This window comes from Lipotes vexillifer, unplaced genomic scaffold (genome assembly GCF_000442215.2).
Source record: "Lipotes vexillifer unplaced genomic scaffold, Lipotes_vexillifer_v1.1 scaffold395, whole genome shotgun sequence".
In the NCBI taxonomy this organism is placed as follows: domain Eukaryota; kingdom Metazoa; phylum Chordata; class Mammalia; order Artiodactyla; family Lipotidae; genus Lipotes; species Lipotes vexillifer.
The window spans coordinates 2,195,746-2,222,954 of record NW_006797390.1 but is presented as its reverse complement, the minus strand read 5'-3'; the positions used below and the strand labels follow the sequence as shown (position 1 = coordinate 2,222,954).

Below are 27,209 nucleotides of genomic sequence, written 5' to 3'. Positions count from 1 at the left end.
GGGGGGCGGGGGGGGCGGGGAGCCGCGGCCGCGCCGGGCGCCTCCCACCCCGCTCTCGGCGCCCCCGCCCCTCCAGGAAGGGGAGGAGGCGAGGGGAGCCCGCCGCGGAGGCCGAGCGAGCCCCCCGCCCAGCCCGGCACCGGGGGACCCCGGCACGTGAGGTGGACGCCTCCCCGAGAGCGCTCGGGTGCAGAGCCAGGCGCGGAGGTAAGCGGGCGGCCGCGGGCCGGGCAGGGGCAGGACCTCCGGGGGCTTGGCTGCGCAGGGATGTTTCTTCCGCCACCTCGGGCTGTGGAACGCCCCAGGTACCTCCCCCGGCGTCTTTCCCTGCCTACCTCTGGCGCTCGCTCTGCGGTCCTTCCCTCTGCCTGTCCAGCCTCCCGCTCTTCTGTTCATTTCGCTGTGCTCACTGCTGTCCGTCCGTCACCCTAGTTGCTTCTGACCGCTCATTCTCTCATTCATTTTCCCGTCTCTGACTTTGGCTTTCCCATCCAAGCATGCTGTCTAGTTATCTCCCTGCTTTTTCTGGTCCGCTGGGTTCCTCAGCCTCCAGTTCCTCGACTTCTGTCTGTCTCCCCGCTTTCAGTAAGCACATTTCTCCGCTCACTTGGGTCGGCTCACTGCTGGCACCGCTCAGTCGACCCCCGTCCCGCGGTGTGATTGATCCCTCTTGCGAACGTCGTTCTCATCCAGGTTCTAGGTACAACAAGGACCCCTGGGGCGTCTCCTCTCCCTCTTCTTCACATGGCTTCCATTTCTTTGGCACAGCCTTCCCCGAACCACCCCCCTCCTCCCGCCCCCCTTCCTATGCCCCATCCTTCCTACGAGACAGTTTCGTGCTTGGGGAAATTGATTTCCTCCAACTCTTGGCTCGGTAGGCCCAGTACCAGGTCCACTTCAATATCCTCTTCCAGCTCCTTGCCAAAGGTCTGCTCCAACCCAACCACACACGCCCAAATGCTGCCTTTCAGGATGACCGTGGTTTAGTTACTTTGGGGACCTCTATGGGTCAGCTTCTCTTTCTCTTCCAGTTAAATTCTGGAAATTTAAATTCACTGTGCTTCCCAAACTTTTTATCTTAACTTTCTGTATTTAATTTTACAGTCCCAACACTGATCACTAATGAATAGATTTATGTGCCTGGGATCCAGGAATCCTGGTTTTGATGACAGTTTCTCCTGATTTAATAAAAACTTTAAGCTGGTCCCTTTCCACCTCTTTTCTGTTTCTCACTCTGAAAAATTAATAAGACTTCCATTTTGGGGGGAGATGAGGGATCGTACGTTTTATTAGCATTTTCACCCATGAAGGGAATTAATGTCCCCTCCAGGGTCTCCTCCTGTCTCTGAGTCCAGTAAACTAAGTCCGGTGATCTATACAGCTGTGCCGTGCTGCCTCTAACCCTTACCCACTTTTTTTCTTCACATGCTGATAATGAGGATTCATGGGTCTGTATCTGTTTAGTGCTTTAATATTTTGGCAAAAGATGTGGGGAGAAGATAGACTAGACTTGAAGCCAGTATGATTTCTCCTGTGTACTTCTTGGGTTATATCCATGTTTGCAGTAACATTTGCTATTCCTGTGCAACTGAATTCTTGGGGGATAACGATGCAGTCAGATGATACTGGGAATGGAATCATAAAAAAATCTCCCCAACTTTATTTCCAAGCCCAAGCGTTTTGATTTTGTTTACTTTGTTTTGAATGCAGTCATTAAAGTAGATCCACCCTAATAAAACTGTTGACACCCCTTAGCAGAAATTCTGGTTTGATGTTTACATTCCAAAACCAAATTGTGCTATGCTGACCGGATATTTATAGCGGCTCCACGCCTCAAAAGTAGACAATATAGTATTTAGGTTTAACAGAAGAGGGGAAAAAAAAAATGAACAAAAAAACCTTATTGTCATTTAGTGCTGCTTCGAAGGCATGTTTCTTCCTACTTCTCATCTGTCTCTTTGCTTGGTTCTTAGCAATGTTTTCATGTCTTTTTGCAAATTTTAGTGTAGAGCCCAGAGGGTAAATTCTGCCTACTTCAGTGGACTCAAAAGTTGAATCTTATTTTCTTGAAGATTTTCATTGTTGTCTTTACTATGTTTAATACCTGTAAGTCATTTGTTAAAATGATGTATTATACTTATTTGTGAAGCCTTCCTTGCAAACAGGGAAAGTGAGGTTATAAGAAGGGAAAGTGACATGTCCAAGGTGTTACAAGTAGCCTGAGTGGGAACCAGGCAGCTCTTCGGGCGATATGGGCTGTAGGCTAGTTCTTCTGTCTCCTAGTTTTATGCCTTTCTATGATGCATTCAGTGTATTGATAGCTGTATCTTAAGCCCCTCCTCCATAAAATGATGACAGTGAGTACTCAAAGTGAGTGACACTGCCTTAATCATAGATTGTTTTTGGTTTGAAGAAGCATGTCCTAGTGTAAAGGTTTGATACTTAACTAGGACAACTTTAACTTCAGAAAACCTCATTTCCACAATTGTAAAGTGGGAATAATTATATTTACTGTAAAGCACTGAGAGATAATGCAGGTGAAGAGCCTAGCCCAGTGAGAGGAGGCACCTAGTGGCTTCTCAGTAAATGGTGACCATTGTTAATAAGATGATGCTGATAATGGTGTTGCACATGCGGAGAGAGATGAGAGAACAGTAAATTTTAAATGGGACGATTTTAAACTATTTTAAAGTGTTATGGGGATATAAGGTGGCCTTGGTATTATGAGGAACTGCCTTACATTCTGGCCATTTTATATTTAAGGGCATGAGGGAATAGGTAAAAGTTGTTTATTTTGAGACACTGCTTAGCGTCAAAAGATGGTGTGGGGAAGTTATGGTTATAAGAGTATATTGAAGATTTGGTAGTTATTAAACCGGAGAAATCATGGTTTATGGAAGAAGAGGAGGGTTCTTAGATAACTTGAATAATGACATGAAATAGTAGTTTGAGATCAGGTGTAAATTTGAATCCTTTGCTGCTTCCATCTAGGTCTCGAGTCAGAGCACCAGCCTTGGGCTCCCTGGACCTCCATCATGGAGACTGAGAGTGAGCAGAGCTCCAACTCCACCAATGGGAGCTCCGGCTCTGGGGGCAGCTCTCGGCCCCAGATAGCTCAGATGTCACTGTACGAACGGCAAGCAGTGCAGGTGAGGCTCAGCTCTGAGGGGCTGTGATCTGTGAGCATTGGCTTGGGGCGGGCAAGGATGCAGGAAGATAATTGCCCTTGGTTCCTTTCCAGCAAACGTGGGGAGTTGGATTAGGTGACAACTAAGGTCCCTTCCAGTTCTGAGACTCTTAGGAGTTCACAACAGTTTGAGCAAGGAGGCAGAATGAGATTCAGTCTTCAAGGTTTTTATGCCATTCAGTTCATGTTGCTAGATTCTAACTAACCATTTCTCTTTATGGATTGTCAGGTTTTTAATTTTTGGTCTTTCTTGAAAATCATCCTGAGTAATGTAAGTTAAGAACTTTTACTTAAAATATTTTAGCTACCAGAATAACTATGCACATCCTAAGACTGGTTCTAATTATTAAAAAGAATACAGTAATATCCTGAAGTTAATGTTAAAACTGAATTACCAGTATCATCTTGATAAACACCCATTAGTATTATGCTGTAGATGTTTGAAAATGCCAGTTACTTGAAAATTTTACCTGATACAGTCTTTCATAAGTGACCATTTACTCTATTTTTCATCGTATTCAACCCCTTAGGATTCTGTCACCTTTATTGTATCCCTAGAATATGGTCTTTTATTTTCTTCTTCTCTTTACATTAATCAACATCCCATTTATTTTCAAACCAGTTTAGTCCTAATTCTTTGTTATATCGTATATTTACAGATTCCGTTTTGGGAAATAAGTGTTCATGTGAGTTACACTGCTTTACTTTTCAAGAATAGAGCACAGCAGAATTAACCGCTTGTCTACTTTTTAAGGACTTACTGGTTCTGATATAAAAATGGACAAATCAGATGTTGACAATTTAACCAGATACCCATCTTCCTTTGTTTCCCTCCTTCCCATATGTCCCTTTCAGAGGATCACAGTGATTTCCATAGAATAGGAGTTAGGAGTGATTCTTCTTTTTTTCCTGGCCACGCCGTGCGATGTTAGTTCCCCGACGAGGGATCCAACCCGTGCCCCCTGCATTGGGAGCACAGAGTCTTAACCACTGGACCGCCAGGCAAGTCCCAGGAGTGATTCATTCTAAGTGGATTGATCCCCGCTCTTTCTTCCTAGGCTCTGCAGGCACTGCAGCGTCAGCCCAACGCGGCTCAGTATTTCCACCAGTTCATGCTCCAGCAGCAGCTCAGCAATGCCCAGCTGCATAGCCTGGCTGCCGTCCAGCAGGTGAGAGGTCAGCAGCTAGCTGGCCCAGGAGGGAGGGAACAGGCACTACAGGTGGGTCGGGGCATGCTACCTCCTCCGCTGAGCCAGGCTGGAAACAGTCTCCTCTGCCTCCTGTCCTCCTGCAGGAGGATGAAGGGACCTTAGTGTCTGGGCTCTCAGTAAGAACTGTGGGGAAACTACCTTTTAGAGGTAGCATGGCTTTGTGCTAGACCTGTACCGTCCAGTATGGTAGCCGTTAGCCACAGGTAGCTATTGAGCACTTAAAATACGGCTAGTGCAAACGGAGGTGTGCGAAAAGATTTTGGGTTTCAGAGACTTAGTATGAAAAAAAAATTTCAGTAGTTTGTTTATGTTGGATACATGTTGAAATGAGATAGATCAGCTTGAATAAAGTAAATTATTGAAGTTTACTTCTGTTTCTTTTCACTTTTCGAGAAATGTTCATACTAGATTATATGTGTGGCTCGTATTATATTTGTATTGATTGGGCAGCACTGGGCTGGACTTAGCAGTGACTCATGACGTCACCTGACCAAAGTTTCTTGCAGCTAAAAGAAAGTGGGAGGAAGAGAACGGGTTGCCTGCCTGCCCCGGCTCGGTCATGTGGGAGTTATTGGGTTAGCATATGTGACAACATGAGGGTAATTGGGATTGTGAAGACACTGGTCCTTGCTCCATAGTAGAGGCTCTCAGTTCTTACCTGAGATCTCTATTATATTTGTGCCTGTGATCTATTACTGGCAGATTCAGAGCCTTTTCCTTCATTGTCTCTGCTCTTTCTTGTCTTCTTTCCCCTCTAACAGGCCACGATTGCTGCCAGTCGGCAGGCCAGCTCCCCAAACACCAGCCCTGCCCAGCAGCAGACCACCACCACCCAGGCCTCTGTGAGTACTGCCCCTCCCCTCCGAGGGGCTTTCCTCTCTGGGTCTTTGTCTCTGGGTTAAACTACTTTGTGCTGCTGGTCTGAGAGTGTTTATTGAGCCGTCAATGGTATTTACTGCCTTTATGTAGAGAATATTAGTAAAATGGAAAGTAACCAGCTTGGATCTGTATAGGAGTCTTAACGAGGAGGTCTAAGAAAGGAGGAGGAAAATCCTGCATAGGCGGTAGCAAAGCCTTGAATGAGAAGTAAGGTCGGTTCCGTTTCGTTCCTTTGCCTTCTCAACTGTTACGCTGGTGGTTAGGGACTGGTTTGGTGATACCCTCCAGTAGCCGGATGACAGTAATGGATAGCAAGGTATTATTCATTTCCTCCTCTATGAAAGTGAGATACTCTGTTCTTGACCGCGTCACTCTGAATTTGTCAGTCGTGTATATTTCCTTTTACCTCTCCCCAATCCTGAGTCCTGGTTCCTTTCTGTACCACACAGATCAATCTGGCCACCACGTCGGCCGCCCAGCTCATCAGCCGATCCCAGAGTGTGAGCTCTCCCAGTGCTACCACTTTGACCCAATCTGTGCTACTGGGGAACACCACCTCCCCACCCCTCAACCAGTCCCAGGCCCAGATGTATCTACGGGTAAGCCAAAGCCACAGCCACTGTTGCCCCAGGGGCATAAATGTCCTGTGACTTATTGGGTGAAAGCTATTTTTTATTTTTTTGGCCGCACCACGCAGTTTATGGGATGTGAGCTCCCCGACTAGGGATTGAACCCGGGCCCGCAGTAGTGAAAGCGCCGGGTCCTAACCACTGACCACCAGGGAATGCCCAGAGTAAAAGCTGTTTTATTTAATGATGGTTACCCAGATGTTTTAAGACAAGCTGATCTACTTCCTGTGCCTTACTTAACCTCTAGAAGTGATGCTTAGTGTTTACATGTAGCCTGCAGATTATTGAGATCCTAAGTTAGAAGATGTTCACCTTAGTATTTGAGAAATTTGCGTCAGATAACAGTCTAATCATTAAACCTATAACTCAAGTACACGAATCCTAGGTGTTATGTCTTGGCTTGTCTACTTACTATATATAGACACTTACTCCACAATCCTCATTGTCTCAACTTCTTTGATGTTTGATTCTTTGTTATCAGTGTATAGTTTTATACACGTTCTAGGTTTTCTTCGGATGCTTCATCGCACGTGGAGAATAAGGGTCTCCTGGGTTGGTGTGGAAAGGGGCAGGGCTTAGCTGTTTCGTATCTTCTGTTTATTTTGTCTTGTGGTCCCGTCTCTTCTGTCTCTCTTTGCCTCTTGCTCTCCCCCCTCTGCTCGTCCTCTTCCTCCTCCTTGCCAGCCACAGCTGGGAAACCTGTTGCAGGTAAACCGGACCCTGGGCCGGAATGTGCCTCTAGCCTCCCAGCTCATCCTGATGCCCAACGGGGCGGTGGCCGCGGTCCAGCAGGAGGCGCCATCTGCTCAGCCTCCGGGAGTTCACGCAGATGCTGATCAGGTCAGTGGCGACCACTTGACCAGTGGACGGACGCTGGGGTGGGCGAGGGGAATGGCCTCGGACCAGGGCCCACCCTTCCACCCCATTACCACTTTACAGAATCCTTTTTTAAAAAAATTTCTGTAGAACTTGAATACCTTACACCTTTTTAGTTCTTTGAGTTAGGAAGGGAAGTAGACTTGACTGAAAACAGCCCTGTGGATGTGGGAAACCTTATTCTTAATACAGGACAGATGTCCTTACCCTTCTTTTAGCCCTCCATGGCTCAGTTTCATTCAGGAAGTCTTAGTTCTCTCTTCTTGCAGTACTGTCTCTGTAAGATAAGGGATGGTTGAGGGAATTCTAGTTAGACACACATGAAGCTGACCTGGCTGAGTTACTGGCAGAACACTTGATTCCTTGTCTTTATGAGTCACTGTAGCTCTCAACCTTCAGCAGTCTGTTTCCGCTCACTGTGTTCGCAGTAAAGTCTTCCTCCCCAGTGCTTCCCATGCCTTATCTCCAATATATGTGTGTATGTGTGTGTATACATATATAGAGAGCCTGAATGTTTTAGCTTCTTATGGATGGAATACAGACTGGGATCTCATAGTACTTGTTTCATTCTTTTAGTTTATCAGTCAGCAAGTAAATATTGTGCTCTCTCTGTTGATGTGCTCAGGTATATACGAGAAACTGGGGGATTGAAAAATGAGTCAAGTCTTCAAAGAGCTTAGAGAAGAAAGAAGTGCAAAAGTAAACAGTACCAACTCTGAGTGATGCAGGAGTTTAGGGAAGAGTTGCCTGCATTTCTTCAGTGACTTTTAGGAACATGAACAGATTCTTAAAGGACGGGTAGAATTTGATTTGGAGTAAGAAGAACACTGGAGAGAGAACAGTATGTGTAAAGGCCTATCTCATGTATGTGAAGATGATTTGGGAATGAGTGAATAAAGTGGAGGCAGCAGGCCTGTGGCTGGAAAGGTCGTTGTTAGGGAGAAGTCTGAAAGCCAGGTAACTTCACAGGTAGCAGTGGCACTGCTGGCTTGAACAGCAGATTGATAGGGTCAGGAAACTCCTTGAGAAAGAATCATTTAGGAACACGTGCCTGGAGAAGAAAGAGAAATGAGGGAACCTGCTAAGAAACTGTTGAGGTCATTTAGTTACAAGGTAAGGCCTTTGGTTTAGACTACAGTGATAGCCGTGGAATCAGAGGATGAGGTGGAGCCTGCTTCCATAGCAATTCTTTCATTTATCCATCTATTTATTCATCAGATATTTGTGTGTCAGTGTGTGGAGGGACAGAGCAGTGGTTGAAAGTGGGAATTTGATGTTTGGGTAAGATTCCAACTCCATGACTTAGTGTGACCCCTGCAAATGGCCTAACATTTTTAGCCACAATTTCTTCATCTATTAAATAGCTGTTACAAAATACCTACCTCAGAGTGTGTTGTGAGGACCAAGGGAGTTGATGTGTGTAAGCGTTTGAAGAGTGCCTAGACACAGCATAGTGAGTGTTTAAGAGTTTAGCCCTCATTACGATCAGATATCAGACATTCCTTGGCCTTGAATGTCCAAGGTCATGATCACTGGACTGATGGAGATGACACATCATCAAAGCACACTGAACAGATAATCACCTGAATAGTTTAGTGATTGCTTCATTAGAAAGTACAGTGTGCTGGGACTTCCCTGGTGGTGCAGTGGTTAAGAATCCGCCTGCCAGTGCAGGGGACACAGGTTCGAGCCCTGGTCCAGGAAGATCCTACATGCCGTGGAGCAACTAAGCCTGTGCTCCACAACTACTGAGCCTGCTCTCTAGAGGACTTCCCTGGTGGTGCAGTGGTTAACCCCCCCCCTGCCAGTGCAGGGGACACAGGTTCGAGCCCTGGTCCAGGAAGATCCTACATGCCGTGGAGCAACTAAGCCTGTGCTCCACAACTACTGAGCCTGCTCTCTAGAGCCCGCGAGCCACAACTACTGAGCCCATGTGCTGCAACTACTGAAGCCCGCCTGCCTAGAGCCCGTGCTCCACAGCAAGAGAAGCCACCGCAATGAGAAGCCCTCGTACCGCAACGAAGAGTAGCCCCCTCTCGCCGCAGCTAGAGAAAGCCTGTGCGCAGCAACGAAGACCCAGCGCAGCCAAAAATAAATAAATAAATTTATTAAAAAAAAAAAAAGTAGAGTGCTCTGAAAACATAGAAAGGGACTTAATTTAGCCTTGGGATGGGGGTAGAAGTCAAGAAGGCATTCCCGAGGAGATGGCAGTTAAATGGGGGTCTGTAGAAGTTAGGGGAAGACATGGAATGAGAGTGAAGGCAGGGTCCCCCCCATGTCCAGAGACCTGAGGAGGGAAGGGACTTTGTATATTTGAGGCATTAAAAGAAGACCCATGTTCCTGGAGCCTGGCACTGGGGGATGGAGATGGCACTGGGGAGGTGGGAGAAACTAATCTTGCAGGGCCTTGGGGACTGTGTGTAGGATTTGGGGCTCTATGTGAAGGCCAGTGGGAAATGGCAGTGACTTGGAGACTTGAGGGTTTAAAAAAATTTTTTTTTTAGTTTAAGGACTATGTTGGCTCCTCTGGAGGATAAATGGAAATGGTGTGAGTGTGAATATAGGGAGGAAAACTGTTGTAAGAGTTTAGGGGAAAGTCGGTGTTTGGATTAGGTGGTAGCAATGTAGATGGACAGAAATGAGTAGATTGGAGAAAAACTTCGAAGATCATTGGAAAGGTAGGCCTGATCCAGTGGATGGGGGAGTGGGGGGAGGTGCCAGAGCTGGGATCTGACACGGCCGTGTTGGGCCAGGAGTGCTGTGAATGCGATGAAGAATGCCGGGGAAGTGGACGCAGGGTGAAGTTCACTTGAGGATGTGCCGACCTAGCAGTGCTTGTGAGCCGCCCACGAGGAGATCTCGGGTGAGCAGTCTGATGTACACAGTGCTCAGCTCGGAGGAGAGGTCTGACTGAGTTGGAGGTGAACAGACAGGAGTAGTGTGCTTGGAGATGATGAGAAGTCAAGCACCGGAAACCGCTTGGGGAGCTGGTACGGATTGAGAAGAGAAAAGCCTTCAAGCTGGAGCGCTGAGGTTTAGAACGAGCCCTTAGAAAATAGAGCAGCTCCAGGTGGAGTAGAGGGTGGTGGGCTGGCAGAGGGGAATAGGCAAGAGTGACAGAGACAAGATCTGGATTGTGCGGTGTCACGAAGACAAGGGAGCCGAATGTTATGAAAGTGGAGGGGGTCCTCTCTCCAGTTCAGTGGAGAGGGCAGGAGAGCTGGACTTAGGTCTGTGGGTGGAGAGCCCTTCCGGGGGAGTCGGGGGCTGAAGCCAGAGGAGCGGTGTGACTTGAGGAGTGACTGGGTGGTGGGAGTCGGTGCGGTGGTTGTAAGCAATTATTAAGAGATTAGCAAGAACAGGAGAGGAGGGTGAAGCTGGGCTTGGGAATGGGGTTCCGCTTGGTGATGGCAGGGAGCCAGTAGAGGAGAGGCTGAAGCAGGAGGGGATGGGACCCTCGGCCTCCAGGACGGCCCTTGGAGAGGAGGAAGGAGAGGGAGACGGGGTGGTAAGTGATGGGGGCAGGTTTGGTGGAACTGCTGAAGCATCACGCACATCTAGTGGTTTAACTGTCTCTGCTGGAGTGAACAGTGACGGGGAAAGAGGAAGTGGTTCTGAGGTACAAGGAGAGGAGGAAAGTTTTAAATAGCCATTATGGAAAGGAAGCCGGTTAGAAAAGGTAGGAAGTATATAGGTGCCCCAGCACCCGATCCTGATGATTCTTGTAAATCTCTCTCAAAAGCTGTTACCTCTTCCTCTTTATTACTGGTGTCTGAATTCGGGTTCTTTTTGTTTTTCACCTGAATTACTGTACTAGTTTCCTAACTGGTCTGTTGACTTCAGCCATATCTACTTCTAATCCTCTCCCACATTACTATCAGAATAAGTTTTTTAATAAGGAGATATATGTTGTTACTAACATTATTTTTAATTGTACCTCTGGTGTACAGAATTTGATAAATCGTAATCTTTGGCTCATGGCCTCCTCTCATCAGTGGTCCACTTTTTAAAAATATTTACTCAGTAAGTTTTAATCATGTAATAAGCCATCCCCAGTTCCATCCACTCCCTCCCCATACCCATGATTCCTAGGTTCATCCTTCCCTGTGTCCCTTTTTATATAGTTTTATTGCCTTTACGTATATTTCTGAAATGTACTTTTATTATGGAACATTTCAGACATAAACAAAAATATGAAGAAATATGAATCTCCATGTACTTAACCATCCAGCTTCAGCATTTATAAACATGTGGCCAATCTCTCCAGACCCTTTCCCTTCACCTGTAGATTATTTAGAAGCAAATTCCAGATACCATATCATTTATATATATATATATATATACACACACACACACACACACACACATGTCTAATTTATATTTAAATTTATAAGGTACTTGTGTTGTACTTGTGTTCAGTCTTTTTGGGAATGATTTAATAGCTTATTGTCAAAATCCATCTGTTTTGTTGTATGTCATTGTATTTTATTCATTTTGATTTCTATGTAATATTCCATCGTGTAAATATACTACACATCTTAATTCATCTTCTCTTCTGATTATGGCCATTCAGTTGGTTTCCAGGCTTTTATTATCATGACTAGTGCTGCTGTGACCATTCTTAACACAAGCCACCCATTGTACATGGTGAGCATTTCTCTTATGGGATTCCTGGGTTATTAGAGTGTGTGTGAATATTCACCTTTAGGATATGATGCCAAACTGTTTTCCAAAGTGGTTGTACTGATTTATACTTTCATCAGCAGTGTTTAAAAGAATAGTTTCGACTATAGATTTGATCACGATGATTCTGATGCATATTCTTCAGTGGCTTCCTGTAATCCATTAAGTGCTCATCATTCCTTCTCTCCATTCATACCTTGGAGCACTTACTATCTGTCAGGCACTGTACTAGGTGCTGGGAATATAACAACAAAGAAGATGGAGAAACTTTTGTTTCCAAAGTAAAGTTCAGGCTCTCTTGAGCCTGGTGTGTTAAAAAAACACACCAGGCCCTTCGAGATCTGTCCTCTTTCTAGCCTCAGCCTACCTTCCTAGCTTCACTTCTTGCCATTTCCTCTAGTTCACCCCAAACATAATGAAATATTTATAATTTCCAAAAATGCTGTGCACTTTCTTGGCTCAGTGGTCTTGCAGTGTTGTCACCTATGTCTTCAAACCCCTGCCTTCACTATTACCTGTTGGTTCTCAGCTCAGACATCACCTGTTTTAGGACGTCTTCGCTGATCTCCCTAGTCTGAGTTAATCTCCTCTCTGTGCTCGTGTAGCACTGTGTGCCTATCTGTGCATAGTGTAATTTGGTTTTCTTGTCTTTTTTAGTAGAAAGTACTCATTAAAAGCAGGGGCTCGTGTCTTTCATCTTTGCATTCCCAATAACCGGTGTGGTACCTGAAGCATAGTAGATGTTTTGTAGATGTTGAATGAATAAATGGAGAGGAAAGGGAAAATCGGAGACATTTTGAAGGAATAAAATAACCAAACTAGATGATGGATTTGATAGTGAGTGAAGGAGCCTGAAAAATCAAATATGACTTGAGTCTCTCCCTGGGAAGGCCTTCACTGTGTACGTTTGTACAGGAGGGGGTACGAGTTGAGGGGGCTGTGGAATATCTGTAGCTGTCGTCACTGCTTTGGAATCAGTCACAGAAATCTTTGCCCTGAGTGCCCCCTGTTCCCCTTTTCTCAGTCTGTCTTTTGCTTCTTATCTTTCAGGTGCAGAACTTGGCAGTCAGGAACCAACAGGCCTCAACCCAAGGACCCCAAATGCAAGGCTCTGCTCAGAAGGCCATTCCTCCTGGAGCCTCCCCTGTCTCCAGCCTCTCCCAGGCCTCTAGCCAGGCCCTCACTGTGGCTCAGGCTTCCTCTGGGGCCTCAGGCCAGTCCCTCAACCTCAGTCAAGCTGGTGGAGGCAGTGGGAATAGCATCCCAGGGTCCATGGGTCCAGGTGGCCAGACACCTGGGGGCTTGGGTCAGTTGCCTTCCTCAGGAATGGGTGGTGGTGGGAGCTGTCCCAGGAAGGGCACAGGAGTGGTGCAGCCCTTGCCTGCTGCCCAGGCAGTGACTGTGAGTCAGGGCAGCCAGACAGAAGCAGAAAGTGCAGCGGCCAAGAAGGCAGAAGCAGATGGGACTGGTCAGCAGAGCGTGGGCATGAACCTGACACGGACAGCCACACCTGCTCCCAGCCAGACCCTTATTAGCTCAGGTAAGCTGTCACCTCTCATAATGTCATTGTTCTCTCGGGACTTGTTTAAAATCGTCAGAGTACATATCTTTGCCATTTTTCCTGCTTCTCTTGGTCCCGGACTAGTGGAAGGAAAGAGAATCACATCAACCTTGATCATATTAGTCCAGGGAGACGGGACGACAGGTAACAGAGATGGATCTGGTCTGTTTCCACCAGGCAGCAGTCAGTTTACAAGTTGCCTTGTCCTCTCTTAGGTCCTCAGTTCTTCAGTTTACTCACTCAACCCATTCATTCACTTGGTTCTTTTTGAATTGCCTACTATGTTCTAGGAGGTGCTGGGACACATCTTTAAAAAACAGACTCCTCTGCTCACGGAGCTTACAGTTTAGCATAAGGGATGCGTTTAATGTTGGTTAGTTGGCCCAGTGTAGAGCAGAGACTGTAGAGGTACCTTAGAGCACTTAGGATGAGCAAATAGAGCCGTGGTTTAATACAGTCAACTTGTGATCATCTTGTATCATCTTGTATCAATGATAAGGATAAAAAAGAATAAATAATAACCCCAAATAGTTCTTGATTTCAGGCTGTGTATAGAGTTAGATGTGTGCACCTTACTTGGTAATGTTTATTTTGCCTTCCTCGTTTCTAGTTCTTTAGTTGTTGCTGTACTTGAATAATGTATTCACAAAATGTAACAGTTAATTATCAGTTTAATACCTAGTAGTTACACACTGTAGCACTTCTGTTACCGAAGTGCTTTCATTTCACATATATCCTCTGGACACTCTGGTAGAGTATGGAGCGGGGAGATCCCAACTTTAGTTTACAGTGGAGGAAACTGGGTAAAGTCCGAGCTCGCAGCTGCTGACTCGTAAGACATCTTCTCATAGGCATTGACCCAAACTGATAAATCTTGGAGACCGAGGCATTCACGGGAAGATGTTGGTATCTTTACCTCTGTGGACGTTTATTATTTCAGTGACTGCTAAGTGTTTCTCATGTGTCAGGCCCTGGGCTGGGTTCTAGGGATGTAAAAATGAATGAAACATGGCCTCAGTGCTTGAGGAGCTGAGTCTAATCGTGGAGAGGATGGGCCCGCCGTTGTCCTTGCTGAGTGCAAAGGAACAGGATTTAAGTAGACCAAAAAAATAAAAGTCAGATAAACGCAAGAAGTTACTGGGACTGTTAACTGCTCGAGCAAGAGTGGTCTCTCCCGGAAACCTTTAAGACTGGGGTAGTTGGTAACGTCAGACTAGGAAGGACGGTGAGCCAAGCAGCCGCCCGGGCCCCTCCAGGCTCGCCTTCCATTCGCCGTCTGGGTTCGCCTCGGAAGGGTGCTCTGGCTTCCCATTCCTGGGGCTGCTGCTGAGTTTCTGCCCCCCTCCCTCTTTGTCGCTTTGGGGCTGTCCCCGCAGCCACCTACACGCAGATCCAGCCCCACTCCCTGATCCAGCAGCAGCAGCAGATCCACCTGCAGCAGAAGCAGGTGGTGATCCAGCAGCAGATCGCCATCCACCACCAGCAGCAGTTCCCGCACCGCCAGGCGCAGCTGCTGCACACGGCCACCCACCTCCAGCTGGCCCAGCAGCAGCAGCAGCAGCAGCAGCAGCAGCAGCAGCAGCAGGCCGCGCCCCTCCCTGCCCCCCAACCCCCGCAGGGCCCACCCGCCCAGCAGGCCCCGCCTTCGCAGTCCCAGCAGCCAGCCCAGACTCTGGTTGTCCAGCCCATGCTGCAGTCTTCACCCTTGTCGCTCCCTCCTGACCCAGCCCCCAAGCCCCCCGTCCCCATCCAGTCCAAGCCACCTGTGGCCCCTGTCAAGCCTCCTCAGCTGGGGGCTGCCAAGATGTCAGCCACCCAGCAACCTCCGCCCCACATCCCCGTGCAAGTCGTGGGCACCCGACAGCCAGGTACAGCCCAGGCCCAGGCTTTGGGGCTGGCCCAGCTGGCAGCTGCCGTGCCTGCTTCCCGGGGAATGCCAGGCACAGTGCAGCCTGGCCAGGCCCACTTGGCCTCCTCGCCGCCTTCATCCCAGGCCCCTGGTGCGCTGCAGGAGTGCCCGCCCACATTGGCCTCGGGGATGACCCTGGCTCCTGTGCAGGGGACGGCACACGTGGTGAAGGGGGCAGCTACCGCCTCCTCACCTGTTGTGGCCCAGGTCCCTGCCGCCTTCTACATGCAGTCTGTGCACCTGCCGGTGAGTGATGCCTGATGGCTTTGAGGGCACTATCATCCTTGAGAGGACCTGAGTTTAATTTAGGAGGGGAATAAGGAGTTAGGAAGGTTAAGAGACTGGTATTGATCACTGCTTCTTTTGTAGGAGAGAGACATGTTCATGGAAGGTTAAGATCCTGGCATTTATTTATTCCTTTTGTAAGAGGGAGACATTAGTTTAGGTAATATCTGAAGCTCATACTCCTAAATTTGCCACTAAAATTCTGTGTTTTTGGATCTGTACTAAGTTATATCAAGATATAGCCTTAACCACCAAAATTGATTTTTAGAAAAACAACAGTTCGTTGTTGGGCTGTTGATGAACCCAGGGACTCCAGGTCTATGTGAGGACCTGGAGAAAACGTTGTAGTTTTTATCTTGATGTAGAAGTTACACTTCTTGGGAATGACCAGAAATTTTACTGTACTGTGGGAAGTATACAAATTGGGGAATCTAGAACTAAGAAAATTTTCTCTGACAGTATGGGAATAATTGTGTTTTCTTGTTACCCTTCACTCATAAATCTTTTCTTTCCTGTCCTTCACTTTATAGGGCAAACCCCAGACATTGCCCGTCAAACGCAAGGCTGAGTCAGAGGAGGAGAGAGACGATATCTCCACATTGAGTTCAATGCTCCCTGCGAAGGCATCTCCGGTAGTAGAGAGCCCGAAGGCCACGGAGGAGAAGGGCGGTCTCGGAGGTGAGTAACTGGCTTCTGCAGTGCTGCTGGAGTACATAGAAGTTAGAGGAAAGTTCTGAGTGAGCTGAAAGATCACTCTGCCTCAGTAGACTTGGTGGAGTAGATCCAGACACAGGGAATCCAGGGTGAACGATCAAAAGGGAACATGTATTACTGTGGAAGATCAGGCTGACCTGGTTCATAGATGGATCAGCTAGGTCATCCCCTGCCTGTTCCTCAATCTTGTGTTTATTTTCCAGACAAAGCTGAACCAGTGACCAGTGTGAATGCTGGTACCCCGAGCAGTGATGTAGTAGCCTTGGCTCCTGCCCCACCAGCACCACCTCCCACGCTGGCCATGGTGTCCAGACAGATGGGTGACTCCAAGCCCCCACAGGCCATTGTGAAGCCCCAGATTCTCACCCACATCATCGAAGGCTTCGTTATCCAGGAAGGAGCAGAACCTTTTCCGGTGAGGGCAGGGCCAGAAGGTGGGGCTTGGTCTGATTGTTCTTTTCAAACTCCACGAAATCAAAAGGCTCAGAACTATTTAATTATTAGCGAGTGGTTCAATTCTGTTTTTTGTATGGTTAGTTGTAAAGAAGGAAGTGAAGAGAAGAAAGAATATGTAGACTAGAAAGTGAAAATGTTGGGAAGAGGAGAAGAAAAGGAAGAAAGTGACCTCTAAAGCTGTCATGTTTAGTTAAGACAAATTAGGTGGTTATATAGTGAAGAAAATTGTGGTAGAGAAGTTAAGAGACTTTTCTGGATACCATGAGTTGCAGAACCAGGACTTAGAACACAGGTATCTTGACTCCTAGTATGTTCCCTACAATTTAGGGAGGAAAAGGACAAAATAGGGAGCCCAGGTAGGAAGCTGTTCTCCAGTGGCTTATCTGAAAAAAGCCAGTTAGAGGCTCTTGATTGCTATATTGAAAATGGTTTTCTCTGCATCGGACTTGGACATTAACTCAGAAATCTGGGCAGAGACATGGTGGGGAAAAATGGTGGGGAAAGCTATAGGGAAGCAGAAAGGAATTAGGCTAACTTAACTAACCTTTTTCTGGGACAGGTGGGTTGTTCTCAGTTACTGAAAGAGTCTGAGAAGCCACTGCAGACTGGCCTCGTGACAGGGCTGAATGAGAATCAGTCGGGTGGCCCCTTAGGTGGGGACAGCCCATCTGCTGGTAAGTATTTATTTAGAGACCCATCTGGGGAAGGAGGCTGATGGAGATGTGTTTGAGGACTTAGTGTAAAATACGAATTACCTATTTAAAGTGGGAATTATGTGAAGTCCATCCACGCTGAGAAACCAGAAGCCACATCATATAACAGAATACGTAGACTCACACAAAAGTTTTTCCATGGGATAGAATTAAGGGGAATTTTATCAAGCTAGAGTAATCTGTTGAATTATTTACTATAAGGATATATTTTTCAAAAGACGATCTAAAATAGGCTATTTCTGGGAATTCCCTGGCGGTTCAGTGGCTAGGACTCCACGCTTCGACTGCAGGGGGTACGGGTTTGATCCCTGGTTGGGGAACTAAGATCCTGCACGTTGCAGGGTGCGGCCAAAAAAAAAAAAAAAAAAAAATACAGGCTATATCTTAATTTCCAGTTCTCCTTATTCTAGATTCTGTACTACATGTTAAGGAGTCCTGTTCACATTTCCCCCACTGCTTTTGGAAACTTCTGTGGGAGAGAGGTCTTATGTCTTTCCAGGCATTCAGTAATCTTTTCCTCTCTCCTGTTCAGAAATGCAATCTTGTCTGAAATCTGAGATTATGAGTCAGGATAAAATTAGTCATTTAAAGTGGAAATCACCTGGCTTAAGGTTAGGAAGACTGTGATGTTCTTGAAGGACAGTTCTTTACGGTTCTGCATCTTGAACTTTGTTTTAGGGAGATTCTCAATTAGGTTGAGTAGGTCTTTGGGGGGAACCCTGAGAGTAATTAGAGTCCAGCGCTGGGCCTGATGGGGGCCTGAGTGGCAGCAGAAACCGATGCAGCCCTCCCGCGCTGCCTTGTTTTCAGAGCTAGATAAGAAGGCGAACCTCCTGAAGTGCGAGTACTGTGGGAAGTACGCCCCTGCAGAGCAGTTTCGCGGCTCCAAGAGATTCTGCTCCATGACTTGCGCGAAGAGGTACTGTAGGCACCCCGCCTCACCCCCCTCCATCTAACTTTACACCCCTTCCCTAGGATCTGCTCAAGGCTCATAGTTAATGTCTCCTCTGCTTTCATTCCCTTCCCCAAATCGGCCCTTAAAATCCCAGTTCACATTTAGTGCAGGGGAGCAAGGTGGTCTTCTCTGGTAGCACTCATGACCTCCTGTACGTCCCCTGACCCGTAGGTATAATGTGAGCTGTAGCCACCAATTCCGGCTGAAGAGGAAAAAAATGAAAGAGTTTCAAGAAGCCAACTATGCCCGCGTTCGCCGGCGCGGACCCCGCCGCAGCTCCTCCGACATCGCCCGTGCCAAGATCCAGGGCAAGCGTCACCGGGTGAGCTGCCGGTGCGGGGCGCACTACCTCAGAAATGGGCCTTTTTCCTTCCTCTTCCCCACAGGGCAGTTCCTTTGCCCAGCTAAAATGAGTATGAGACCAGAACTCCAGTTTTGTGTTGATTGCCTTACTCCAAATTCCAAGAGATCCTGACCTCTGTGTCCCTTCTCACCTTACTGGTTGCCTGTTAATCCTCATGCTGTGTTTGAGGAGGAAAAATCTAGGGCAGTCGTTGGTAGAAGGGGAGAACCGAGAGAGGGATACAGTTCATACTTGAAAGGCACTCGAGAGCGGACTGGTGACTTCGGGCGTTTGCACGTGAAGTACAGATTATTTCACTTGTGCTAAGATTAGTTTTTCCTCTGTGCCCGATAGTAATCCAAACCCAGGGTGGCTGGGGGAGGAGAGGGAAACCTCATGACACTGTTCCTGTGACCTGTTTTGCATTTTTTTCTGTAGGGTCAAGAGGACTCTAGCCGGGGTTCAGATAATTCCAGTTACGATGAAGCACTCTCTCCAACATCTCCTGGGCCTTTATCCGTGCGAGCAGGGCATGGAGAACGTGACCTGGGGAACCCCAATACAGCTCCGCCTACACCAGAATTACATGGCATCAACCCTGTGTTCCTGTCCAGTAATCCTAGCCGTTGGAGCGTAGAGGAGGTGTATGAGTTTATTGCTTCTCTACAAGGTATCGCGGGCCTGTCCACCAGGACCCAGGTCACCTATATTGCTTCATTTTCCTACAGTTTTCTTTAGGTCATCCCACAGGGGCTTTTGTAACTGGAAATGTTAATGGACTTAAGCAGTGGAGGCTTAAGTATGGTATGACGAAGGCTGTACTCTTGGTATTTATTCCGGTTTTGTCCACAGCCTGGTTTCCCAGTTTTCCTGGGTTGACTGTCTGCTGTGTCAGTAATTTTGCAACAGTTGATTTTCATCTATGATTCTTAACCAATAATTTTTAAAGTATTTTTTTATATGTGATTAATTGGGATACCCACCACGGATAAAAGACTTTTCTCAGCGGAGAAGGGGATTAGGAAATAATGGGCCATTGTTGCCCTGTTCTCTTCAAGGCAGGATTATTTATAAGCTATTCTTTTTTAAAAAAAAATAAATTTATTTATTTAATTTATAATTTTTGGCTGTGTTGGGTCTTCGTTGCTGTGTGCGGGCTTTCTCTAGTTGCGGCGAGTGGGGGCCGCTCCTCACTGCGGTACACGGGCTTCTCATCGCAGCGGCTTTTCTTGTTGCGGAGCGTGGGCTGCTCTAGGTGCGCGGGCTCAGTAGTTGTGGCACATGGGCTGAGTAGTTGTGGCACACAGGCTCTAGAGCACAGGCTCAGTAGTTGTGGTGCACAGGCTTAGTTGCTCCGTGACATGTGGGATCTTCCCGGACCAGGGCTAGAACCCGTGTCCCCTGCATTGGCAGATAAGCTATTCTTGACAAAGGGATGGCTTTCTCCAGCAGGAAAACCATCCTACCCTTCTTGGTATTTTGTCTGAATTCTGGGCCCTTAAAGATGTCAAGACGGCTCTTAACTTTTGATTTTCTTGCCAGTGTCAAAGAAAACATATATATATTGCTCCCGCCCTTTGCCCCCCTCAGGTTATCTGAATGAAGGTATCTCTGGTTGAACAACTTAGGTGTTTTATCTTGGCTTTTTTTAAAAAAAAAAATTAGTTAATACTTCGGCTGTGTTGGGTCTTCATTGCTGCGCGTGGGCTTTCTCTAGTTGTGGCAAGCAGGGGCCGCTCCTCGCTGCGGTGCACGGGCTTCTCGTTGTGGTGGCTTCTTATTGTGGAGCACAGGCTCTAGGTGCGTGGGCCTCACTAGTTGCTGCATGTGGGCTCAGCGGTTGTGGCCTGCGGGCTCTAGAGCACAGGCTCAGTAGTTGTGGTACACGGGCTTAGTTGCTTTGCAGCATGTGGGATCTTCCCGGACCAGGGATCGAACCCACGTACCCTGCATTGGCAGGCGGATTCTTAACCACTGCGCCACCAGGGAAGTCCCTGTCTTGGCTCTTTTTGTTTTTATAAATAGCCAGTTGCTCTGATTTCATTTTGCTTCCAAAGCTTGCCATGTCAGGCCATTGTATTACTGAATTTAGGACAAGTACTTTGGTGCTACCGTGTAGTTTCTCATACATATTCCCATCATTTCCTTCTAGGCTGCCAAGAGATTGCAGAGGAGTTTCGTTCCCAGGAGATTGATGGACAGGCCCTTTTATTACTTAAAGAGGAACATCTTATGAGTGCCATGAACATCAAGCTGGGCCCTGCCCTCAAGATCTGCGCCAAGATAAACGTCCTCAAGGAGACCTAAGGTGGCCCTCTTGCACAAACCAGCCTAAGGCAGACACTCCCCACTGTCCAGGTTATAACCTGGTGCCAGCAGAGACTTCACAGGGAAGACAGAGCTGTTCCAATTATGTATGTCTTCTGTAGAGGGGATTACTGAGACAGGGAAGACAAGTGCAAGAATTGGTCGCTGGTGCTACATGGTGGCAGCTTTGACATTTCTCTGGGTTCTACTTTATTTTTTAAATCTTTACGATTCTCACCTACCCTAATCCAATCTTTATAAAAGAGGCAGTCTAGAGAACTAGGACTGCTCAGCCTTATCCTGGAGCGGAGTGTCTAGCCAGGGTCAGAATTCTCCTAGAGGAGGAATGTACAGTATGGTGAGGCGAGGAAATGGGTGGAATGTAGGTGTGCCATAGCAGTGGGGGAGCTAGGGTTTTCTAGCTTGTGTGACACAAGTAGCAAAATCTGGCACTCCCTCTTCCCTCTGGATCGTGTGACTGTAGCTGTGGCCCGGAGTTTTGTTGTCACTCCCTTAGTATTGGATATTTTCTTCTGCATCCACGGCAGGGTCACCAGCCAGGGTAGAGACTGGGTTGGCATCATTCCGATTTGCTGCAGGGACTAAACGTTTTGGGCACACATGTGGCTGTTGTCTTTCTTTCCGCATCCCGCTGCTCCTTTCCAGTTTATCTGTTGTCTCCTACCCCACCTTTCTTTTCCATTCCAACTCTGCTCTGTCCTATAGCTTTATAAAGCAGGAGCGCGTGGGACTGAGGTCAGGAATAGAAGTACCTGCCTTAGGCGCTATACCTTATACAACAAAAATATTAAATATTTTTTTTCCTCCTCAGTAAAAGGATGAAAATTGGTCTCAGTTGTCTGTTACTCCATCATTCCAGTGTATCTACCCTCTTCTTTCACACAAATGACTAGGCCAACATGTTTTTTTTTAAATCTTTTAAGTGGTTTTGTACAAAAAAATGTATATATATATTTTTTGCATTTTTAAAACACCAGAGTGTGGGGGAGGGATGCAAACAAATAACAAAAAAGATGCTTTTATAACATTATTTTCCCTGTTTAGAAAGAAGAAAAAAAATCATTCCAATAGTATTTAAAAGTCCAAAGATGAAATCATTTCATTTCCTTCTCTAAAGGCTAAAAAAGGCCCCTGCCTATTGATTCCATCCTCCTGTGTCCAGTGGAGCCATGTTACTCTTCAGTGGCCCAGGCTCACTATCACACAACGATCAGGCCAGGTTTCTGGGCACACGGCCTGAACAGAAAGGTGGACGCATCAGAAGATTAAGACCGTCTCCCCACAGAAGTAATGTCATGGGCAAGAAGACACGTCCCTGAGCCAGAAAAAGGGACAAGTGCTGCAGCTGCCGCAGCCAGGGCGGAAGGTGGCAGAGCCCTGGATGTCCCACTTCTGCCTCCATTCCCTTTCCAGAAGACTAGGGGCAAAAAAAAAAAAAAAAAAAAAACACAAAAAAAAAACCGAAAAAAAAAAAAAAAAAAAAAAAAAAAAAAAAAAAAAAAAAAAAAGAGCAAAAAAAAAAAAAAAAAAAAAAAGTCAAAATGACATGCCTATGAAGGAAAGTGCAACATGTTTAGAAATACTGATACAGGGAACATTTTAGGAGTAAGAAAAGCTTTGCCAGCTTTGACTGCAAGTGGGAGAAGAAAGTCGTCAAGGAGATCCCACTACCAAGGTAAACAGACCTCCCTTTTCTGGAACCCCGGCAGCATAGGAGGTCAATTTCAATGTCCCTTTCCAATGGGCTGGACTCCTGGATTAGGCATTTTGGCTGCAGATGGACCAATAACCTTAGACTACAATCCGGGTCCTAGCTCCAGCTATAAAGTCACTCCAATGCCAGCAAATGATGTATGGTACCTTGTAATCCTCTAATTGGGAAATTTCAAATTTTCCCATCCTAATCCCAGAGGTGGGAGAATTAAGTTTACGACATCACCTGGCTCAAACCAAATGGTAGTACTTGGACTAGAACCAAGTAATCACTGCAAAATAGTTCCAAGCAGCAAGAAATTACATCCAGATTCTCATGGAGACTACTACTGTAGGGTACAGAGTAACAGCATGAAAGCAATCAAACCTTGTATAAATAGTGTTTCTTTGCTTTTCTTTTTTTTAAATTAAAGAAATCCAGTGTCTCAAAAACTTGTGAAAATGTGTTTAAAAAAGGAAGGGTCAGGGAGCCTGCCATACCCTTTTGCTCATGATAACTCCCCTACCTGTACTTTGTGATACCAAGAGATAGTGCAACAGCCTCTGCTGTCATTGGCCCTATTATATTATCACTGTCCTACAACTGTACCTCTCAGGAGGGAAAACAAATAGGGAACAAAGGGAAGGCATTTCTGCTACTGACAAGTGGATGCAAACCAAAAGCAAACCAGAAAGCAAGAGCAATATTAAGGGTGAGATGAGAGACGAGCGGAGGCTGCTTAAGAAACCTGGCTGAGGATGCTTTGGTTTGGGGGCTGAAGAAGCCGGACATTTAAAGTGCAATCACATCGGTAATAAATGATCATCCCTTTCTTCCGACTCCTCCCCCAGCTGGTCATCCCCCACACCGCGATATGCAGCAGGCACGTTTCGGGGTTTAGATCGGCACACAAAGTCACAACCATCCTGTAGGGGGAAAGGAAAGGAAGGAAACGATCATTTGAAATCAGCAGCTTTCAGGTGGGCAGAGCATGTTTATAGTCCAAGAATGTGGCAGGAACTGGTTTTCTCCAGGGATAATGAAGAGAAAACCCCAAAGCTCCAAGAATCAGCTTGAATAGAATGTGGGAAAGAACAGACAGGTTCTAACTTGGCCTCACCCTTTCCTCACCTAGGCCCCTTAAGAGCTGTATCAGGCTCCCAAATCTCAGCAAAAGGACTGCTCTTCCAGCCAAGCCTTAGCAAGGCCAGACACTAAGATGCTATGTTGCTTATCTGTACTAGGGCAACCAACTGTTGGTTTGCTGGGACTTTTGTGGTTTTAGCACCCAATGTCCTGTGTCTCAGGAAACCCCACAGTCTGGGCAAACCAGGATGGCTGGTTATTCATGGACTCAGCCAGCTGCCCTGTTACTTACTGCTACCAGGTTGCCAAGATCCTGCCAGAAGGCCAAGTGGGGAAACTGCTCCATTCCTTTGGCTCCCACCACCAGTCGCTGGTACAGGAACCCCCCGATAATATAGACAGCGATCAGCGATGCAAACCTGTTGAGAGAAAGACATCTATACTCAAAAACCAAGAAATAGTAAGACTCAGATACTAAAGATAATCTCTACTCATTGTTACCTGTTTCCTAAGCTGTGTTCCATAAAAATGAAAGGAAAAAAAAAGGGTAGTCAGTTGAATGAACAAGGGGGCTGGCAGGTCCTTAGAAAACCAATTAGAGTGTCAGTCTGAGAAAACCAAAATGATCAGAATAAAATAAGAGTTTGTGACTCTGACTTAGGGCTGAGAACAGTCACCATTAGATACACAACTCCATTTCTTTAAAAGTTCGAACAATCTAATGGCAGCATATTAAAAACTGTCCAGCCCTCCAGTAGGGAAAAAACCCTACGTCCAAATGCAAATATTTATCGGGGCCAAAACATTAAGTCATTTTTTAAAACTTGCACAGAGTTTAAAGAGGATTTTTACAAGTTATAGTATAACATATACATGCACACACACTATTTGTACCTATAGACCTCCAAGTAATTGTGGAGTTAAAAAAAAAAAAAAAGGTTTGGACTGATAAAGGAAAAAGTACTCACGTGACAAGTAAGATAGAACCCACACTGAGGTGGGAGATCTCTGGAGAACAGGCCAGGCTGCTGTCTATCTCAAAGAGGTAGAAACAATCTTGGACTTTGCCTCGCTCCTCAAACACAGGGTTAAAATTGTCCTGATGACAAGAGGACAGAACACAACATTTATGTTGTGTCTGACACCTGTCTGAAAAAAGCACAAACCCACAAAACCCACAAAACATTTGCTTTCTCCAGGTTCAAAACCTCCTCTTCCATGTATGATGGAACATGGGTGCCTGTGACTCAGGGAAAAGCTGAACTTCTTGTTTTATCTCCTCCGTCCCAATTATCTTGTTCCCTCTGGACAGTCTCTCTCTCCCACCTCAGCCCAGTCCTTTCATCTCCTCTAGGCTCCTAGGCCCCAGGGTGCCTCACCGCTAGGGTGTGTCGATTGCAGGAGATCATCACCACTGCCCGACGCTGCTCCTTGCCACAGTGACTGTCATATTCATCACCCCCTTTATAGATCAGCATGATCCAATTACCTGAAGAGAGACAAGGAAAACGGAGCTTTGGGGTGCAGGAAAAGCAGAGGCAGACCTGGGCACTGTGGTAGAGTGGAAGTGAGTTCAATGAAATTGGCTGTAATTAAAATAACCCTTTCAGGATGAGCTCTGTATACCAGAAACAGCAGCTAAACCTTGCTCCTTTATAACAGCTATGTGTTCCCTCATTAAGACGACTAACAATCAGACGGTCATACAAGAATAACCTTAATTTTCCACAAAAATTAAGGCAATTGATAGTGTAAATACAATTATGATCCATACCTTAATCATGACTCACATTTTCCGAACACCTGCTAACATCAAAAGGAGAGGTTCCATCCAATTACTTGGTGGCAAGGGAAAGCCTAAGATCATAAATTTGCCACAGATAAATTCAAAGCAGACGATTTTGAAGACTGAGGGGCATTTTTCCTTCTTTAGTATTTACTGTGTTCAAATTTCTTTTGCAAAGTATCATTTGATCAATAATCACATGAGGTGAATCAGGTAAGGACTGTGCTTCCAATTTTGCATATGAGAAAACAAAATCAAAAAGGTGAAATGATTTTTCAAAGTCACAGGACAAATAAATATAAGCTGGATCAAAAATCCAGTCTTCTGACCTCTAGCCCCAAACTCTTAACGTTGTTTTTTACTATGTTATTTATAGGAGCAACAATGTGCAGTGAATAATTTATTTATCTGCTTAAGGGAGGAAAATAGACCACAGTTGCTCACATAGTCCTTTCCAGCAATATGATTTTATGATTTTTGAGAAATATTATCAACATAACTCAAGATGGTGGGGAAATTTTTGTAGACTGATTGGTATGCAAAAAAGCTTGATCTCACTTTAAAACAAACACATAAATGTCCTGAGCCTTGGCTGTGGAGGAGCTGTGGAACTAGGTATCCTGAGGTTTGCAGGTATCTCAGGTGAGCTGAACCACACATACCGTACGGTACACTGAGGAGCCTGGGAAGGGCTGAGACATACAGGATTATCAGAAGGATTCAATTAACCGATCAACAGGGAGAATCTTACTTCCGTTGAAGATCTGAGTCCTGTTGAGTCTCCCTACTACTGTCTCCTTCCCAGTACTTTTGTTGATCTGCACCAGGCCTGCCCCAGAGGTGTGATTGCCAGCTTCTCGGCACACCCGGAACATGTAGATATACATGTCTGGGCCCTGGCCCACGGTGCTCTCAAAGCTGTGAGGAGAAGTGGGGAAAAGGAAGAGGACAGTTACAGCTGTCAGCCTTAGGAAGAGCAGTTTCCTTTTTAACAACAACAACAATGATGCACTCAACTTATTTATCTGATGTCACGGTTAAACGTCCTAGTGAATAATATCTGTTGCATCATGAGATATCCATGACGCAGACAGAACACCCTAACTGTTGATGATGACTGATTAAAATACAGCATCCAAGACAGCTAGTATTGTAGATATTTCTAGAATAATTGCTCTGGACTATGCTAAAACATTAGCTACTACTTCCCCTTGAGTAAGGGTCTATGTTCATGAGATACACCCTCCTTCCTTAAAGATTATCTTCAGATTTATATACCAGAAGATTCCTGACACGATGACGCAGCAGGCCTAAATATGTTATTCTGATACTTCTAAATATCGAGGCATCAAATAATGCTTTTTAGTTCCTATGAGCTGGTTTCTTGGACCCAGTCTTGGAAACCGCTACTCTTCTGCATAAGGTACCTGCACATGGCTGCTGAACACTGGGCTGAGCATGTGCTCTATATCATGAAGCAAAGCAAGATAGCACGGCCAAATAAGACTAATATTGCTGAAGTTCAGATTAGAACCGTCTCTCAGAGGAGGTTATGATACATGTATCCCCCCTATGTTTGGGGGACAGGAAATAAAATCAGTACTAAATACTACTAAATAAAATACTAAAATAAAATCAGTAAGAGGAGGAGGAGATTCTTTAATAAAGTTATCTCCTCAAGCCCTTTAAGATTCTTCTCATTTACCTTTTGTTAAACAACGGCGTCAGCCTCTTCAGTAGAGCCAACTCTTTCTCTGACTCTTTATCCTTTTCTCCTACCAGGTCGCATGTTTTTTCTTCGGTCTGCCAGGATTCTCTTACTGCCACAGCCAGCAGCAGCAGCAGCAGCAGGCCAGTCCTCCAGGAGCTGTAGAGGGGGAACATCCTTTTGGGAGAGGGAGTGCATGTGTTAGGG

At 46.1% G+C, this 27,209-nt stretch overlaps 2 protein-coding genes across 5 annotated transcripts in view; one reads left to right on the top strand and one right to left on the bottom strand.

Moving 5' to 3' along the window:
* Positions 1–8: 8 nt before the first annotated feature.
* On the top strand, positions 9–21,558 carry PHC1 (polyhomeotic homolog 1). Of its 3 annotated transcripts, XM_007469359.1 has the most exons (16): positions 9–207; positions 1,440–1,448; positions 2,992–3,149; positions 4,246–4,356; positions 5,160–5,240; positions 5,727–5,876; positions 6,591–6,746; positions 12,516–13,005; positions 14,403–15,181; positions 15,751–15,898; positions 16,138–16,349; positions 16,950–17,064; positions 17,914–18,022; positions 18,230–18,380; positions 18,840–19,071; positions 20,554–21,558. In XM_007469359.1, exons 2-16 carry the CDS (start codon positions 1,445–1,447, stop codon positions 20,706–20,708), a joined length of 3,051 nt encoding a protein of 1,016 aa, XP_007469421.1. In that variant the 5' UTR covers positions 9–207; positions 1,440–1,444; the 3' UTR covers positions 20,709–21,558. The 3 variants fall into 3 exon arrangements, with proteins under 3 accessions (XP_007469421.1, XP_007469422.1, XP_007469420.1); XM_007469360.1 differs by lacking the exon at positions 1,440–1,448 and having other exon boundaries at positions 105–207; XM_007469358.1 differs by lacking the exons at positions 9–207; positions 1,440–1,448 and adding an exon at positions 268–302 and having other exon boundaries at positions 2,990–3,149.
* A 1,291-nt stretch (positions 21,559–22,849) lies between these two features.
* Positions 22,850–27,209, bottom strand: part of M6PR (mannose-6-phosphate receptor, cation dependent) — a 9,632-nt gene continuing 5,272 nt past the window's right edge. The window contains exons 2-7 of one of the 2 annotated variants that reach the window (XM_007469356.1): positions 27,000–27,179; positions 26,046–26,212; positions 24,888–24,997; positions 24,477–24,607; positions 23,801–23,927; positions 22,850–23,348 (exon numbers count right to left, since the gene is read on the bottom strand). In XM_007469356.1, coding sequence (XP_007469418.1) covers positions 23,226–23,348; positions 23,801–23,927; positions 24,477–24,607; positions 24,888–24,997; positions 26,046–26,212; positions 27,000–27,178 — 837 coding nt within the window. In that variant the 5' untranslated portion in view covers position 27,179 and the 3' untranslated portion in view covers positions 22,850–23,225. Of the gene's footprint in view, positions 23,349–23,800; positions 23,928–24,476; positions 24,608–24,887; positions 24,998–26,045; positions 26,213–26,999; positions 27,180–27,209 lie in introns of those variants that run through there. The other variant, XM_007469357.1, reaches the window with a different exon arrangement.

Excerpts from the sequence above, each read along its gene's own strand:
- PHC1 (XM_007469358.1), top strand. The coding sequence starts at position 268 with ATGTTTCTTCCGCCACCTCGGGCTGTGGAACGCCC. Across the intron at positions 6,747-12,515 it reads TTCACGCAGATGCTGATCAG|GTGCAGAACTTGGCAGTCAG; the intron begins GTCAGTGGCGAC and ends CTTATCTTTCAG. Across the intron at positions 17,065-17,913 it reads TGGGGACAGCCCATCTGCTG|AGCTAGATAAGAAGGCGAAC; the intron begins GTAAGTATTTAT and ends CCTTGTTTTCAG.